The sequence below is a fragment of the Etheostoma spectabile genome, chromosome 10 (genome assembly GCF_008692095.1).
Source record: "Etheostoma spectabile isolate EspeVRDwgs_2016 chromosome 10, UIUC_Espe_1.0, whole genome shotgun sequence".
NCBI classification, from domain to species: Eukaryota; Metazoa; Chordata; class Actinopteri; order Perciformes; family Percidae; genus Etheostoma; species Etheostoma spectabile.
The window spans coordinates 6,981,614-6,994,390 of NC_045742.1; the positions used below are offsets into that span (position 1 = coordinate 6,981,614).

General features: G+C 37.1%; 1 protein-coding gene and 1 long non-coding RNA gene across 36 annotated transcripts in view; both read right to left on the minus strand.

Annotated features, from left to right (window-relative positions):
* Nucleotides 1–12,777, minus strand: part of prom1a (prominin 1a) — a 76,547-nt gene that overhangs the window by 1,999 nt on the left and 61,771 nt on the right. For 3 of the 35 annotated variants that reach the window (XM_032527338.1, XM_032527332.1, XM_032527326.1), the window contains 12 exons: nucleotides 11,686–11,832; nucleotides 9,135–9,206; nucleotides 8,647–8,739; nucleotides 7,511–7,528; nucleotides 6,965–7,018; nucleotides 6,790–6,870; nucleotides 6,639–6,707; nucleotides 6,019–6,108; nucleotides 5,009–5,124; nucleotides 4,283–4,306; nucleotides 3,801–3,869; nucleotides 1,108–1,939 (listed from right to left, as the gene is read on the minus strand). In XM_032527338.1, coding sequence (XP_032383229.1) covers nucleotides 1,870–1,939; nucleotides 3,801–3,869; nucleotides 4,283–4,306; nucleotides 5,009–5,124; nucleotides 6,019–6,108; nucleotides 6,639–6,707; nucleotides 6,790–6,870; nucleotides 6,965–7,018; nucleotides 7,511–7,528; nucleotides 8,647–8,739; nucleotides 9,135–9,206; nucleotides 11,686–11,832 — 903 coding nt within the window. In that variant the 3' untranslated portion in view covers nucleotides 1,108–1,869. The other 32 variants (XM_032527341.1, XM_032527339.1, XM_032527331.1 and 29 more) reach the window with 29 other exon arrangements.
* On the minus strand, nucleotides 12,317–12,591 carry LOC116696418 (uncharacterized). Its single transcript, XR_004333721.1, has 2 exons — nucleotides 12,523–12,591; nucleotides 12,317–12,359 (listed from the first exon to the last, which is right to left on the minus strand). It is a non-coding gene; the product is annotated as an uncharacterized LOC116696418 (long non-coding RNA).

Below are 12,777 nucleotides of genomic sequence, written 5' to 3' on the forward strand. Positions count from 1 at the left end.
AAGGGTTTTTTATGTTCTTCTTCTGTTATAAGAGACCAGCTTTTATTGAGCTTCTTCTGGTCCATGGGCTCGTGAAACAAACCGCTTTAAAAAAAAGATGGAAAGAAAGAACAATTTCAATTAGTAAATTTAAAATATACCGAATATACATTGCTCTTCTTTTGTACCAATTTAGTACAACTTCTACTACTTCTACTTTTTGCATCATCTCTTACATAATAATGTCAAGAAACTACGCAAGCCGCCTCCATTTCAAGTCTTGAAATTAAATAAATGAACTTTAGTGTGATAAAATAATCTCACTTGTTTCCAATACAAATCACCTTGGGATTCTTTTTTTTTACCAATTTTCTTGAGACTGATTCTCCATTCAGGTGAAATTTCTACAAACTCTAATTTGACGGACTTTTTGTTCTTCAAACTTAGATTTCAGACTTACAAGAGATACAAGAGTACATTACTTGTTAAAGGGACACCTTGACAACGGTCCTGAATAGGCCTGCACGATTTGGGGAAAAATATGAATCGCAATTTATTTTTTTTAATCTTAGAATTGATATCATAATTCTCTACCATGATTTTTTTTTTTCTCACAAAGTGTAATGTTTATTGCACTCTAGCCTGTAAACATAGAGGCTTCAATGAAGAGGAGGGAGAGCATTGCAGCACTTGGAAACGCTTCAAAATGAACAACAAATTACACAGTCAATATTTAAAACTCACAGAAGAAAGTAGTAGCGTTTGTTATGCAGTCGGCTTGTAAAATTAAATAAGAATCAAAGTCCATAAAAAAATCAAAGTTATTCAAAAATGAAATTGTTAACCTTGAGATCGCGATTTTATAACAATTACTCGTGCAGGCCTAGTCCTGAACCATTGCATTCCTGATTTTTAATCTGGAAAACTCATTCTGCTGTTGAATCGATAGCAACACATTCAACAAAATGGCTTCAATAAAAAATACAAGAAGGAAAACATACTTACTATGGTGTAATTTAGTTCCTGTTTTCGAGGGCACTGGGAAGGCAAATATTGGAGAAAAGTGAATTAGATTTATGAAATATTAAATGAATAATTCAAAACATACGGTCATGGCTTTTTTTTTCTTCTTTTGAATGGCCCAGGAGATTAATGCAACTCTGGTTGTTTTGGGAAATAACAGGCATACGAATGCAGTCAGTTAAGTCTTTTGTGAAGCTCCATGGAGGGTTTTCAAAGACAGTATGGTGCTTTTTGCTACTGAAAAAATCAGAACTGTTTTTATGTTCCTATACAACTTGCTGTCCTCTAGAAATAATGTATCTCCCTCCAGTTAATAAAATCTATATTCCAAAATTCTGTATATATCGTTTTGGAGAAACCTTGACATTTTGTCATGTATTTAAAAGTATATGTCCCTAAATACTGACTGGTTTGTATATGTTAACCTCAATAAGCATCAAAGAAAGACAAAAACAAGCACATAAGCACAGCTTCTCTCCTCTACAGCACACAGACTAAGCAGTCACAAGTAGTCAGACATAAATACAGTGAAGACATTTATAGTTTGTTAGGGATTCCAAAATTAGCAATTCTCACCGTGATGGTTTTCCTGAAAAGTCATTATGAGCAGAAAAGCCCTAAAACAAGCTGTAAAGAAGTGTTACAGTTTGGTTACATAAGAAGTAAAAAGAAATCCGATTAAAAAAACAGGAGAAAGATGGATGAGTTTGGTGGTGACAGACAAACAGCAGGACCAGATGACAGCTGTGCAAAAGTGAGATTCAAGATTAGAAGGAAGAGATTAAATGAGACAGCGTTAGAGCAACAGTGGTCTGCTGCAAAGGTTTTCAGTACCTTTCAGGAGCCAGAACAAGAGCCAGCTCTCTGTCACCAGTCGATGTGCCTCGGAGGAGCCGAGGCCCGCGGGAACCTGTTCATAGTGTCATAGGTAGGGATGCTAGTGGCACAGGAACACATACACAAGGCAATTCATTAACAGCCACAGACACAAACTCAACAACCGCTGCTTGCTTCTCTTCTTTTGCAAAGAGAAGCAGGATGAGCGGTTCACAAGGCAGAGAGCAGAACAGCTTCATCAACATCAAGATGGATAAACTGTACGGTCACTTAAAGGGGCAATGAGTAACACATTTTACTGTCTGAAAGCACAAAATAACGTTCATGTTAGTACGGTTTAATGGGGTCGTTGATCAATATGAGTGACGCAAGGGTTTTCACCAGTTACTGAAATTCCTGGCTTTCAAATTTGATTTATTCATTCCTGATGCGAAAATGTGGCTTCACTGCTTTTGTCCCTTTACAGAAAGAGAAATAGGAGGGTGAAGTGTTAGTGTTTCAGTAGCTTCAGGTCAATAGAGGTCATAGATTAAAAGCATAATATTTTTGGACCGGGATTTGTAAGTTTCATTCCAATGTATTGTATCCATTTACAGAAAAGCTTTGAAAAGTTTTCAAGTTTTTACCACAAAATGGCGATTCTAATATTTTCTTTTGTTTTTACTTCCCAGCAGTCACTCAAATAACTGGATAGCTTTCTTTGAAATGGAACTCCACACTAAGTTTAAAATATGATGGACGTAAAGATGTCTGGTGTAGCTGTTTTGCTCTCTTCTTGTACCCTCTGTTACAGTAGGTTGGCTGTCCAAACGCAACTTAAACATAACATGCAGTTAGACGTTTTGTTAGATTACTAAGAAAATCAAAGGAGCAGCATTCACAGCATCACACCAAAGCTTGACATGCTTGCCTCTCTCTGAACAAAAGGATCAGGTGTACATTCATCGGATTTTGGCTGACTCTAAATGAGAAGAAGGAACAGGAAGATTTTTCATTCCACCTCAACATCCCAGTGCGCACACAGAGCATGCATTAGGTTAGTGATATAGTAGATTTCCCCAAAACCACAAAGCGGACCATTTGACAGTAAGATGGAGAAGTAATGGCAGCAAACTTATTAACTTGAGACAGACTGAGCAAAAATTCATTTCAAGTCATTTTTGTGCGTTAAACACAGAGCTTAGTTCAGGACATGGTTAGCTTGGCTTAGCATAAAGAAATATACATCTGTGAGACTGTATTTCAGCAAAGTTTTTTTGGTACCATGCTGACATGGTACCAGACCAAAAATATATAAAATGGAGCTAGGGCTGATAGGAATGTAATTCATTTTGCAGATATTTGGCTTAGATTGTATAAAATATGAACTTAGTCTTGGTGACGTCAACCAAAAGTTTCTGAAGAGCCAAAATGAAGCCCAAAGTGGGCGGCTCCAGCCGTTGCCATCTTAGCAGTGCCTGACATTACCTGACACTCGGCGGAAAATGGGCAAGAGGTGGAGCGTGGATGAAGCTGAGACGGGCCAAATGAAGCATACAATCTATGCTCGCCTCCTGTGTCTTGTTGACAAGATACTGTACATTGTTTTAATATGTGAGCTTTAGAGGTGTTTGTTAACATACTTCTTTTTAAATTTAAGACAGAACCAGGGTAACTGTTTTCTTTTGCTACCAGTCTTTATGCTAGACTAGGCTTGTCTTGGCTCTAACTCCATAGCCTACTTAACGCACAAACATGAGAGTGGTACCAATCATCTCAACTAATTCTCAGAAATAAAGCTACCATTACTTTTCTAATTATGTCTTTGTGTCTGTCTCAGTGTGTGTTCACACAATGAATCAACTCCCTCAAAGGCATGCACTGTTGTCCGACTACGTCATTATGCTTGTGGAAAAGCCCACGTCCCCTGGCATGCCTCCACCTCCAAAAACATGCAGTAACAGGAGTATTTGAATGTTTACCTTGTCATCATAGGATTTGGGATACCTTGTGAGCTCTCACTATGATAACCATTATTACCAATTTCCATACTGAAAACAAAATATCGTATACAAAAAAGGGATGAAAAATGTAATGTGAGAGACATGCTGATCAAAGTTTTAGAGTAAAAATGCTTTCTTTTTGAGTAGTCAAACTTTTCAAGAATGTTAAGAGACATGTATATTTCTTGTGTATAAACCATAGTGTTATATTTACACTATCTTACAAAAACAGGTGGGCCTGTAAGGTAATGATTGCAAGAGCCCTTCATGTAAGGTAAGGGGCACTTCTTTTAAGGTAGCACACAACAAGAAGCCACATCATCCACCCATAAGAGCAATTCCAAGCTTAAAAACGTAAACCAGCACCAATAATTTAGTAAACAAGTCTATGTACAAGATCCAGAGAAAAGCACAGAGTGATAAAAGTTGAAAAGGGGAGGGAGGTGGGTAAAATGTCTTACGTTTTCATGGGAATTGTCTCAATGCTATAAAGATACACGAAAAAAACATAAAGCTGTTATTGAAATGCTCAGCGATAGAAATGCACCAGAAAGTTGTAACCCAGCACAGATCACACGACAAGAGACGCCATTGACCGAGACATTACATCGTATTTCTGTAAAGCCGTGGTGAAATGAGGGAACAAAAGGTCCATAAAAAAAATATAGACATTTACAAATGCGTCAACGTTTCTTTGTAAAGTGCCAAGTGCTTGACAGAGAGGAATGAAACAAATAAAATAAAAGATATGGAAGATGGAAATAGTAGAAATGGTTATCACAAAGTAAAATGCCAAGTCCCAGAAACAGAGGAACTACAAGGAAGAGAAAAGGAAGGAGAAAATAAATCAACAATAAACCAGTAGAGCTACTATGACAAAAAAAGAACCCCTGAAATTGTTCTTTTTGTTTTTTTATCTAAAACTTACTATTCAGATCCTTAAGTAGGATTTGAATTAGCAAAGTACAAATGTATGATTAGCAGCCTAGCTAGATTATTACTTGCAGGTAGAGAATAAGAAGCTGAAGTAAAAGAAGGATGTCGTGCAACCATTAAATATCTATTTAAATGACTATGTACTGTCTTGTATATTTAAGGATATCATACCTCATTCTATAAAGTTTAAACTATAAAATATGAGTACATGCAGTTGTAACAGTAGTAGAATAGAAAGTACTACAACTCACTCATCGTAAACATCCTCTGTGTCCATCCTGCGGTAGTACTTGGCTAGTTTTACTGCGAGAATGATGCTCGGGAGAAGGAAGAGAGTGCTGCAGCCCATACCCATCCAGAATGTGTTCTGTGGAAATAATAATAGTTTTAATAGTGTATACTTTGTTAATCCCACAAGGGGAAATTACAATTAAATTAAAGTAATTAATTAAATTTAAATATTATATTAAATAAGATATAAGAGCTGAAATAATAGCCCATTAATTGATTAGTAGAGCGACAGCTTAGTAATTAAGAAGTTATTTAAATAAAAAAGTTAGTAATTGTGAGGACTTTCTGCTCATTTTTGTCTTTTGTGATTGTAAATTACATATTTTTGGGTTTTAGTAGTTTGGACAAAACAAGCAACTTAAAAGATGCACAGATGTTATTATTGTCTGACACTTCATAAACTGAATGACTAATTAAGAAAATAATGTGGAGATGTATCGATAATAAATGAAAACATTTGCTGCATCCCTGTTTTTAAAAAAACAGTTGAAATTTGAAGTCACACTTTTGGTATGGCCATATCTTGTATATTTTTGATCTAGTTTATTACTGTGTGAAATGTAACTTACATCTACTAAGGTTTGAAAACACAATGTACACAAACCAAGTTTCAACAAAATTAAAAATCCCATTAATACAACTGTTGATGGGGCTTTTTTGTCCACCATTATGAACACAAATGATGTGTTTCATATTAGCTGTGAAAGACGTGGCATGTACTTTGACTGTTGTATATATAAGATTATTATAAGATATTGCATAAGATGTTGCATATTTAAGAAGATATATGACCCAAATAAACTACAGTTATCGGCTTTAAAATACAGTACACAGCCCCAAATAGCTATGGCTAACCACTCTGGCCCTTTAAAACACAATCCCATTCATGTTTAAATTGGGTGTATATCCCTGTAATCCCTAATATGAGATTATTTACAGACCAACAAACTGCAAGAAATGAATTAATTACCATGGAGTCAACCAAAAAATTGCAAACAATGATCTCTGCCGTGTCAACCATGTTGCTGAAGGGCTTGCATGGTGCGACATCCATCACCAACTGCAGAGAGCATGAAATAAACATTAACCATCACACAAGATTCAGGAATACACACTGTATATCGACAGTAAAACCACCCCCTTATCCTGTATGTTGAATTCTGTTTGCTGCTTCATGACATGAAAGCTTGATGTGTTACCATGCTTCAGTACTTGTTAAAAGTTTTACGGCACATTGCACAATAGATCTTTGTACTTGAGTTATTCGGAAAACAACAAAAATGTGATGAAAATAAAAATGTTCTATTGACAGCTCTGAGATCAACAAAACAGCTTTATAATTTGTTTTGAATTCCTTAAGTTAACTATAGCAGAAACCAACGAGCCACAAGGCAAATTCCTCAAATTTATAGAGGTTGTAATTGTTATATTCATCTTCTCTATATTTACTCACAACACTCTTATGTAACATGCAAATGTGTTTTTGTCAGTACGTAACTCTCTGTGTGCCACTAGTTTTTGGTTTTGGCCAAAATGAATAAATAAATAAATAAATTAAATTGAATAAAGCTTCAACAAATGAACACTTACAGATGTTTTGACCCATTCTATGTATTGACGGAAGTAGCCAACAATGGTCGCTGTGTATTTTTCGGTTTCCTGTGGAAGATTAAAACGTGAGCTACAGATAATTTCTTGAATTGAGAACATAAACAAAGCAACAAAGTAACCCTTGAGTTACCCGATTGATTAAATGTGTAGCATTCTGGGAGATGAGATACTGGGCAGCTTTGATGGCATCGAGAACTGCTAAAACTTTGTTCTGCAGAGAAGACCAGAGAGATTTTGATCAGTTTGAGCTTAAATCTAAGTTTACAGTGGATTTCAGATTTAGACTGAAGTGCTGGTTTACTTACTGGCAGGTCTGAGGCTGTTCTTTCCAGGAACCTTATACTCTGGTTCAGTGCGCTCTTTAAAAGGGAGCACATTTAAAAGCACAAGTTAACACCAGCAATCTCAAAGGTCAGGGGATACAGTCAGGGGCCATTTTACACCAGTGAAACACAAAGGGAGACCAGGCAAAAACAACACTTGAACAATATTTGGCTTTCAGTACGGGCATGCTGAAGAATTTTGTTCCAAAATTAAATATCCACAATGGAAAAGATGGAACATTACCAGATGAATGACTAAATTAAACCTATACTTCTTTTCTTGAATTGGATATTTTGTAATATTTTGTTACAAAACCCTTCATGTTCAACACCTTAGAGAATGTGATTGTTATGTAAATGTTTATACAAGAAAACACACACACACACACACACACACACAATATCCTACACCCAAAATGAGCTATATTTTCCCAGATTACTATATGTCATCTGTGAGATACAATATCTCTAAATGTTCCAAATAATGAATGGGCACACTAAATACACAGGATGGACATTTCCGCTTACCCTTGCTCTAACATATTTCTTGGAGTAGAAAGTGGAAAAAGAAAAACATAAAAAGCTTTTGTAAAAGCTGTGTTGAAGTGCATCACTGCCTGTTTGAATTGCTAGTAGCTTTAAATCCTTGGTGTTACTCAAAAGAAAGGCATTGCCTTTGACAGAGAAAATAAAACTGAATATTTAACTTGTTTTCCATTGACATGATGTGAAACACGCCTGTAGATAAAAAAAAAACACTCTGCTTTTGATGATCAATCAAGCACTGAAATATGTTTTCTCCGTCAGGGATGATACCATTCTCTTCAGTAAGCATTAGCACAAGGATAACACACCAATTAGCATATCACAACCTCTCCTCTGAGCATAGATATCCTGAGATACATTTTGGAGTTGACGTTCTTTAAGCCTGCATTGTTCACTTGGGGTGCAACAAGCTGTAAACGCAACACGGACATTACCGAATGAATTGTGAATATGGTGAGCAAACAGTTGCTTATTTATAGATCAAGCACACAAAGCACCATTCTCATTTATTTAGAGTTGTGTTTCTGGCCATCTGACGAATTTAAGTCTAATATTCACTTACTTTCCAGCTCTGTTTTTGGTCTCTACCAACTCCTGAGGGAACTATCTGGCTCTTTAGCTGCTAAATGCTCAACTATGTTCACCAGCTAGCATCTGTTTCTAATGATTGGTGCCGAGCAAGTAGTTTAGTGGGAACCACCATACGAGTGACACCTTTTAGATTAAAAATAGTTATTTGATCCATTGTTTGTATACATTTATGCATTGGGTAGCTTTAAAGTTTTGTTGAATTGTGCAGGAAACACAACACCCTGGCAATAAATTACTAACTCCCTTGTGCTACGGTGTGTATATATAAAGGGAAAATCTTGTCTTGTCTTTTGCCTTAACCTGCTTCATCTTCTGAAGTCATTGTTTCCTAGTCAAAAAACAACAGATTTAACCAAACAAATGCAAAGTACAAATGTTGCTGTTTTAGCATAGTTTTGTTTTTATTGGTTTAGGGTGGAGGTTTTTTCTTTAGGGGATGACTAGACAGAAAATCTAACCCAAAAACCAAGAGTCCAGCCAGTCAGGAATATCTGGACTGAAAACAGACACACACAATGAGGCATTACCATGGCCTGCTCCATGGGGATGATCTGTTGACTGTGGATCTGCCGCAGAGTACCGACGTGGCCTTTCAGAGAAGTCTGCAGAGCACCTCTGGGCTAAAATGCACAAACAGGCAGAGAACCCATTTGGGTGATACATTTTTCAAAGTGTTGAAGGAAATGTTAGTCCATAAACAATCCAAGTCATATCAGAGACGTTATTTATTGTTTCCCTTGCTGGCTAATAATAATATTTTGCATTTCTCCTTTTCTGTGTGTTGACCCTTACTGTGAATTAAACTGAGCTTCTGAAGGACCTTAAAGGAGTCACCATGTAGAGGTAAATAAAAATGTGTTGTGTTACCTTCCTGAAACCCCCTGAAGGCATGGTGGAGCAGTCAGATTGCTCCCAGAGACTGCCTCGATTAAGTTAATGAAATGATGAGCCTGTGAACTAAGGCAACACTGTGGATGTTTGTATATCAGCCAGAACAGCATCAATGTGTTCTTACCATGAGATCTGTCTGGGCCTCCAGCTCTCTGGCAAATGTGAGAAGATCAATCACAGTGACCCCTTTGTTGACCTGAACATAATAAAAAACAAAAATCATGTAAACATGCTTCACTTAGCAGTACTGTTTGGGGGAGAGTACTTAGATTAACTGTCCATTATTTGCCACATAATTATAAAGCAGTTTATTTTAGTAGATTGTCTTGTTTTTGTTAGACATCTTAAAATCCCACTGAATGATGATAATGAATAAAGACGTCAGACGTAAATAAGACTGAGCTGCTATATTAAGCTCCTGACACACCAACCAGACGGCTGACCCTCGGCAGAAAATGCAGTTGGACCGATCAGTCTCCCCGAGTTGGTCAAAAAAGTGCCTCAGAACACACCGTCACTCCCCGATGTGAGTCGAGTACAGATGTGAGTTGCGCATGCTCAGATTTAAACGGTTTACAGCATAACATGTCATACTGAAATTTGTGAAATCCATGAAATAATAAACTTTTCTCAACAGCAGCTCAAAACGACATTCAAGTGACAGCCTTTGTTGTGTTTGATTGCTAGCTTGTAGCTAAGCTAGCAGTCATTTCAAAAACGTTTTAGCTATCTATGGTTGTTTGATTGCTAACGTTAGCTCAAAACGCCATTCAACTGACAGCCTTTGTTGTGATTGATGCTACCTTGTAGCCAGCAGTGAACGAACTTCTTAGTTGTAGGTCCATGTTTACTGTATTCACATTAAAGAATTCTCAAAGTGACACATGCGCAACTCAAATCTGCACTCGACTTACATCGGGGAGTGACACACACCACAGCGACAAGACGTAATACGTCTCCATAACAGCAGGAGGCGCTTATCTGGATTGTTGCCCAAAAATTAAAACTGGCAGCTGATTGGACGAATGCGTCAAATGGGTCTGGTTTCTCAGGGAATTCAAAGCCAAATGGCGTGCTTGTTCACAATACAATCTCATATTTTACTATATTTTACTCAACAAAACGTGTTTCTGAAAACATTTTAAGCGAGAATGGGTCACGCAGTTGATGAATCGGTCTTCATTTCAGATTGACAAAGGTCCGTTTAAAAGATTTCCGTCAGATTTTGAGAGGCTCTAGTCACGCTAATCCCGCTCCTCGTTTCTGGGTTTGCACTCCACCAATTAGATTGGTCATTTGAGTATGACTGCCGGCAGTGCCCCGCCTTCCGACCGAGCAAGTCAGGTCGGCCAAGATGAAGGCCGACGGCCCCTCCGGACCACTCCGGAGGGACAACGGCACAGAACACACCGAACACACTCGAGTCACTGACCTCGCCAGACTGTCCGACCGCCGATTATCGGGTTGGTGTGTCACGGCCATTAAACAAACATCAATAGGGCAGCATTACATTTTAAAATCACATCAATAAGAGTAAATACGTAATATCTAAACAACAAAGAAACACAATCAAACAATAAAACACAAATAAGTCATGCCCAAGATCAAATCAGTGTTTTTGCTGCATATCTTGGAGATAAAACCTCTCATCCTGAATTTTGCAGAGTGAGTTGTGTTTCAGGACAGGTGGTACACTTGACTGGAGTCCATAAAGCTTTTTTTTCTCTCGCTTTCTCTTTCTCGCTCTCTCTCTCGCTCTCTCTCATTCTCTCAGGAAATAAATCTAAGGGAACCTGACAGGCAGTGTTGGAGAGAAGAAGAATGCCAAGTCATGGGTTGTTCCTACACACTCTTTGCCTTGGCAAGATTACTTTTGGATAATCAGGCTTCGGTGATCCTCAACAGAACCCAGTGAACAATGTCACGTCACAGCTCCTGTTAGGTGGCTGCCTGCTATATGTTATAACTGACAGCCAAGGAGGCGGCTGTTTAATCAAGCTATGTTAGTAACATACCAATTAAAGTACAACTGTAATAAAATAACATTGGCATATGTATCAGTAATGTTTCCACTGCTATTTTACAAATAAACTGGTATTTGTAAATAGCTAACTCAAATAAACTGTCATACAACCACATACTGCAATCTTACTGGTACAATTCACAGTAAAGCATCACAAAGAATAATTTGATCTTTATTTTTTAAAATTTTCAGTCAGATCATATTTATCTACCGTGAGTATGTATTTGTTGCTGTTTTTTTGTGTTTTTCAGCTCATTTGTTCTGTTCGTGTGTGTGTGTGTGTGTGCGCGTGTGTGTGCGCGCCTGCTTGACCCTTTAAGTTTATTTTCGTTCATGGACATGTTTAGTGTTTGTGTGTCCCTTCATGCTTATGGGTCTGCTCAGTTTGTTTCTGAATAGATAAGATAGAACTTGATTTATTCCGAGGGTAACTGTTGCACAGCAGTTGCTGTAGAAAGTAGAAAAGAGTGCAAATCTTCTCAGTGTAAATAAAACAAAAAAATAAACAATAAAAATAAGGTGCAAAAAACAAATGTACACAATGCTAGAAATGTAAACGGGTAAACCAGTGAACAGTAACTGTAAATCCGAAATATACACACAAAGTAGGCTAGGGAGTGAATGGTTATGTAATGTAATATTTGTGTGTCACCTCTTCCAGGTAGTCTGCATAGTTGATTTCTGACAGCCCTGCTTCAGAGAAATCCAGAAGGTTCTGCTTCCCCTCTTTCTCTAACAGGGTTATTCCCCTGAGATCGATCTTAACACTGTCCAGATGGCTCACCACATCCTTTGTAAACTGTAAACACAAAAATATAGCAATAGCTTTGATAAGATGCTTGAGATATATATATATATATACCCATAATATAAAAGCTAAAATGTTAAATGTTTACATTTAGTGTTGATTCTCAAATCATCACTACTAACAATACATCAAACATCACACAAAGGTTTCCACCTCTACGTATTTCTGTTAGTAAAGCTTGTAAAGCAATTTTCATATTATGAACAACCAAAATGAATCCATGCAATTTGATGTTTTTTCAAATACGTAGTTAGGATGTACATGAGCTGTGTGGCATATTAAACAAACTGGTCATTTACATCTTTAGGTCTGTGTACAGTGGAATTACTGTAAGAATACATAAATGTTAACATAATGAAAGGGAAACAAAAATGCAAAACAAATGTTGCCACTAGGATGGCCAAGATCTGAAAGATGTGGTTTGGATGGAAGATCACTAGAATGGTGTTTGTGTGCAAAGTTTCTCCTTGTTTTAACTGTAAATTGCAGTCCCTATGATTGCATTTCTGCACACAATCCTTTCCTTTTAGTAATTTGTTTTATATTTAGTCTAAATGCCTTTTATGACCTATACAAAGCGCTTTGTATTGCCTTGTTGTTGAAAATTGCTATACAAATAAACAAATTGAAATGCAAAACTCACATTTCTACCAACTTTGTATTGATCCCGAGAGAGTAAACTGTTTCCGCTGGGCAGACATGAAGCAATATTTCTACAATGACTACAAGTTTAAGTGTCAATAATTCTAAAACACTGTACTATATGCTTGTTTGCTTTTTGTGGCAATATTAAGAGAACACAACAAAAAATGTTGGCAATGACATTGTTTGTTCCCAAATGGGTCTTTTTTTTTTTAAAGAACATTTTTTGGGGCTTTTCTGCCTTTCATTTTCGAGTTAAGTGAGAAAAGGGGAAGACATGCAGGAAATCGTCAC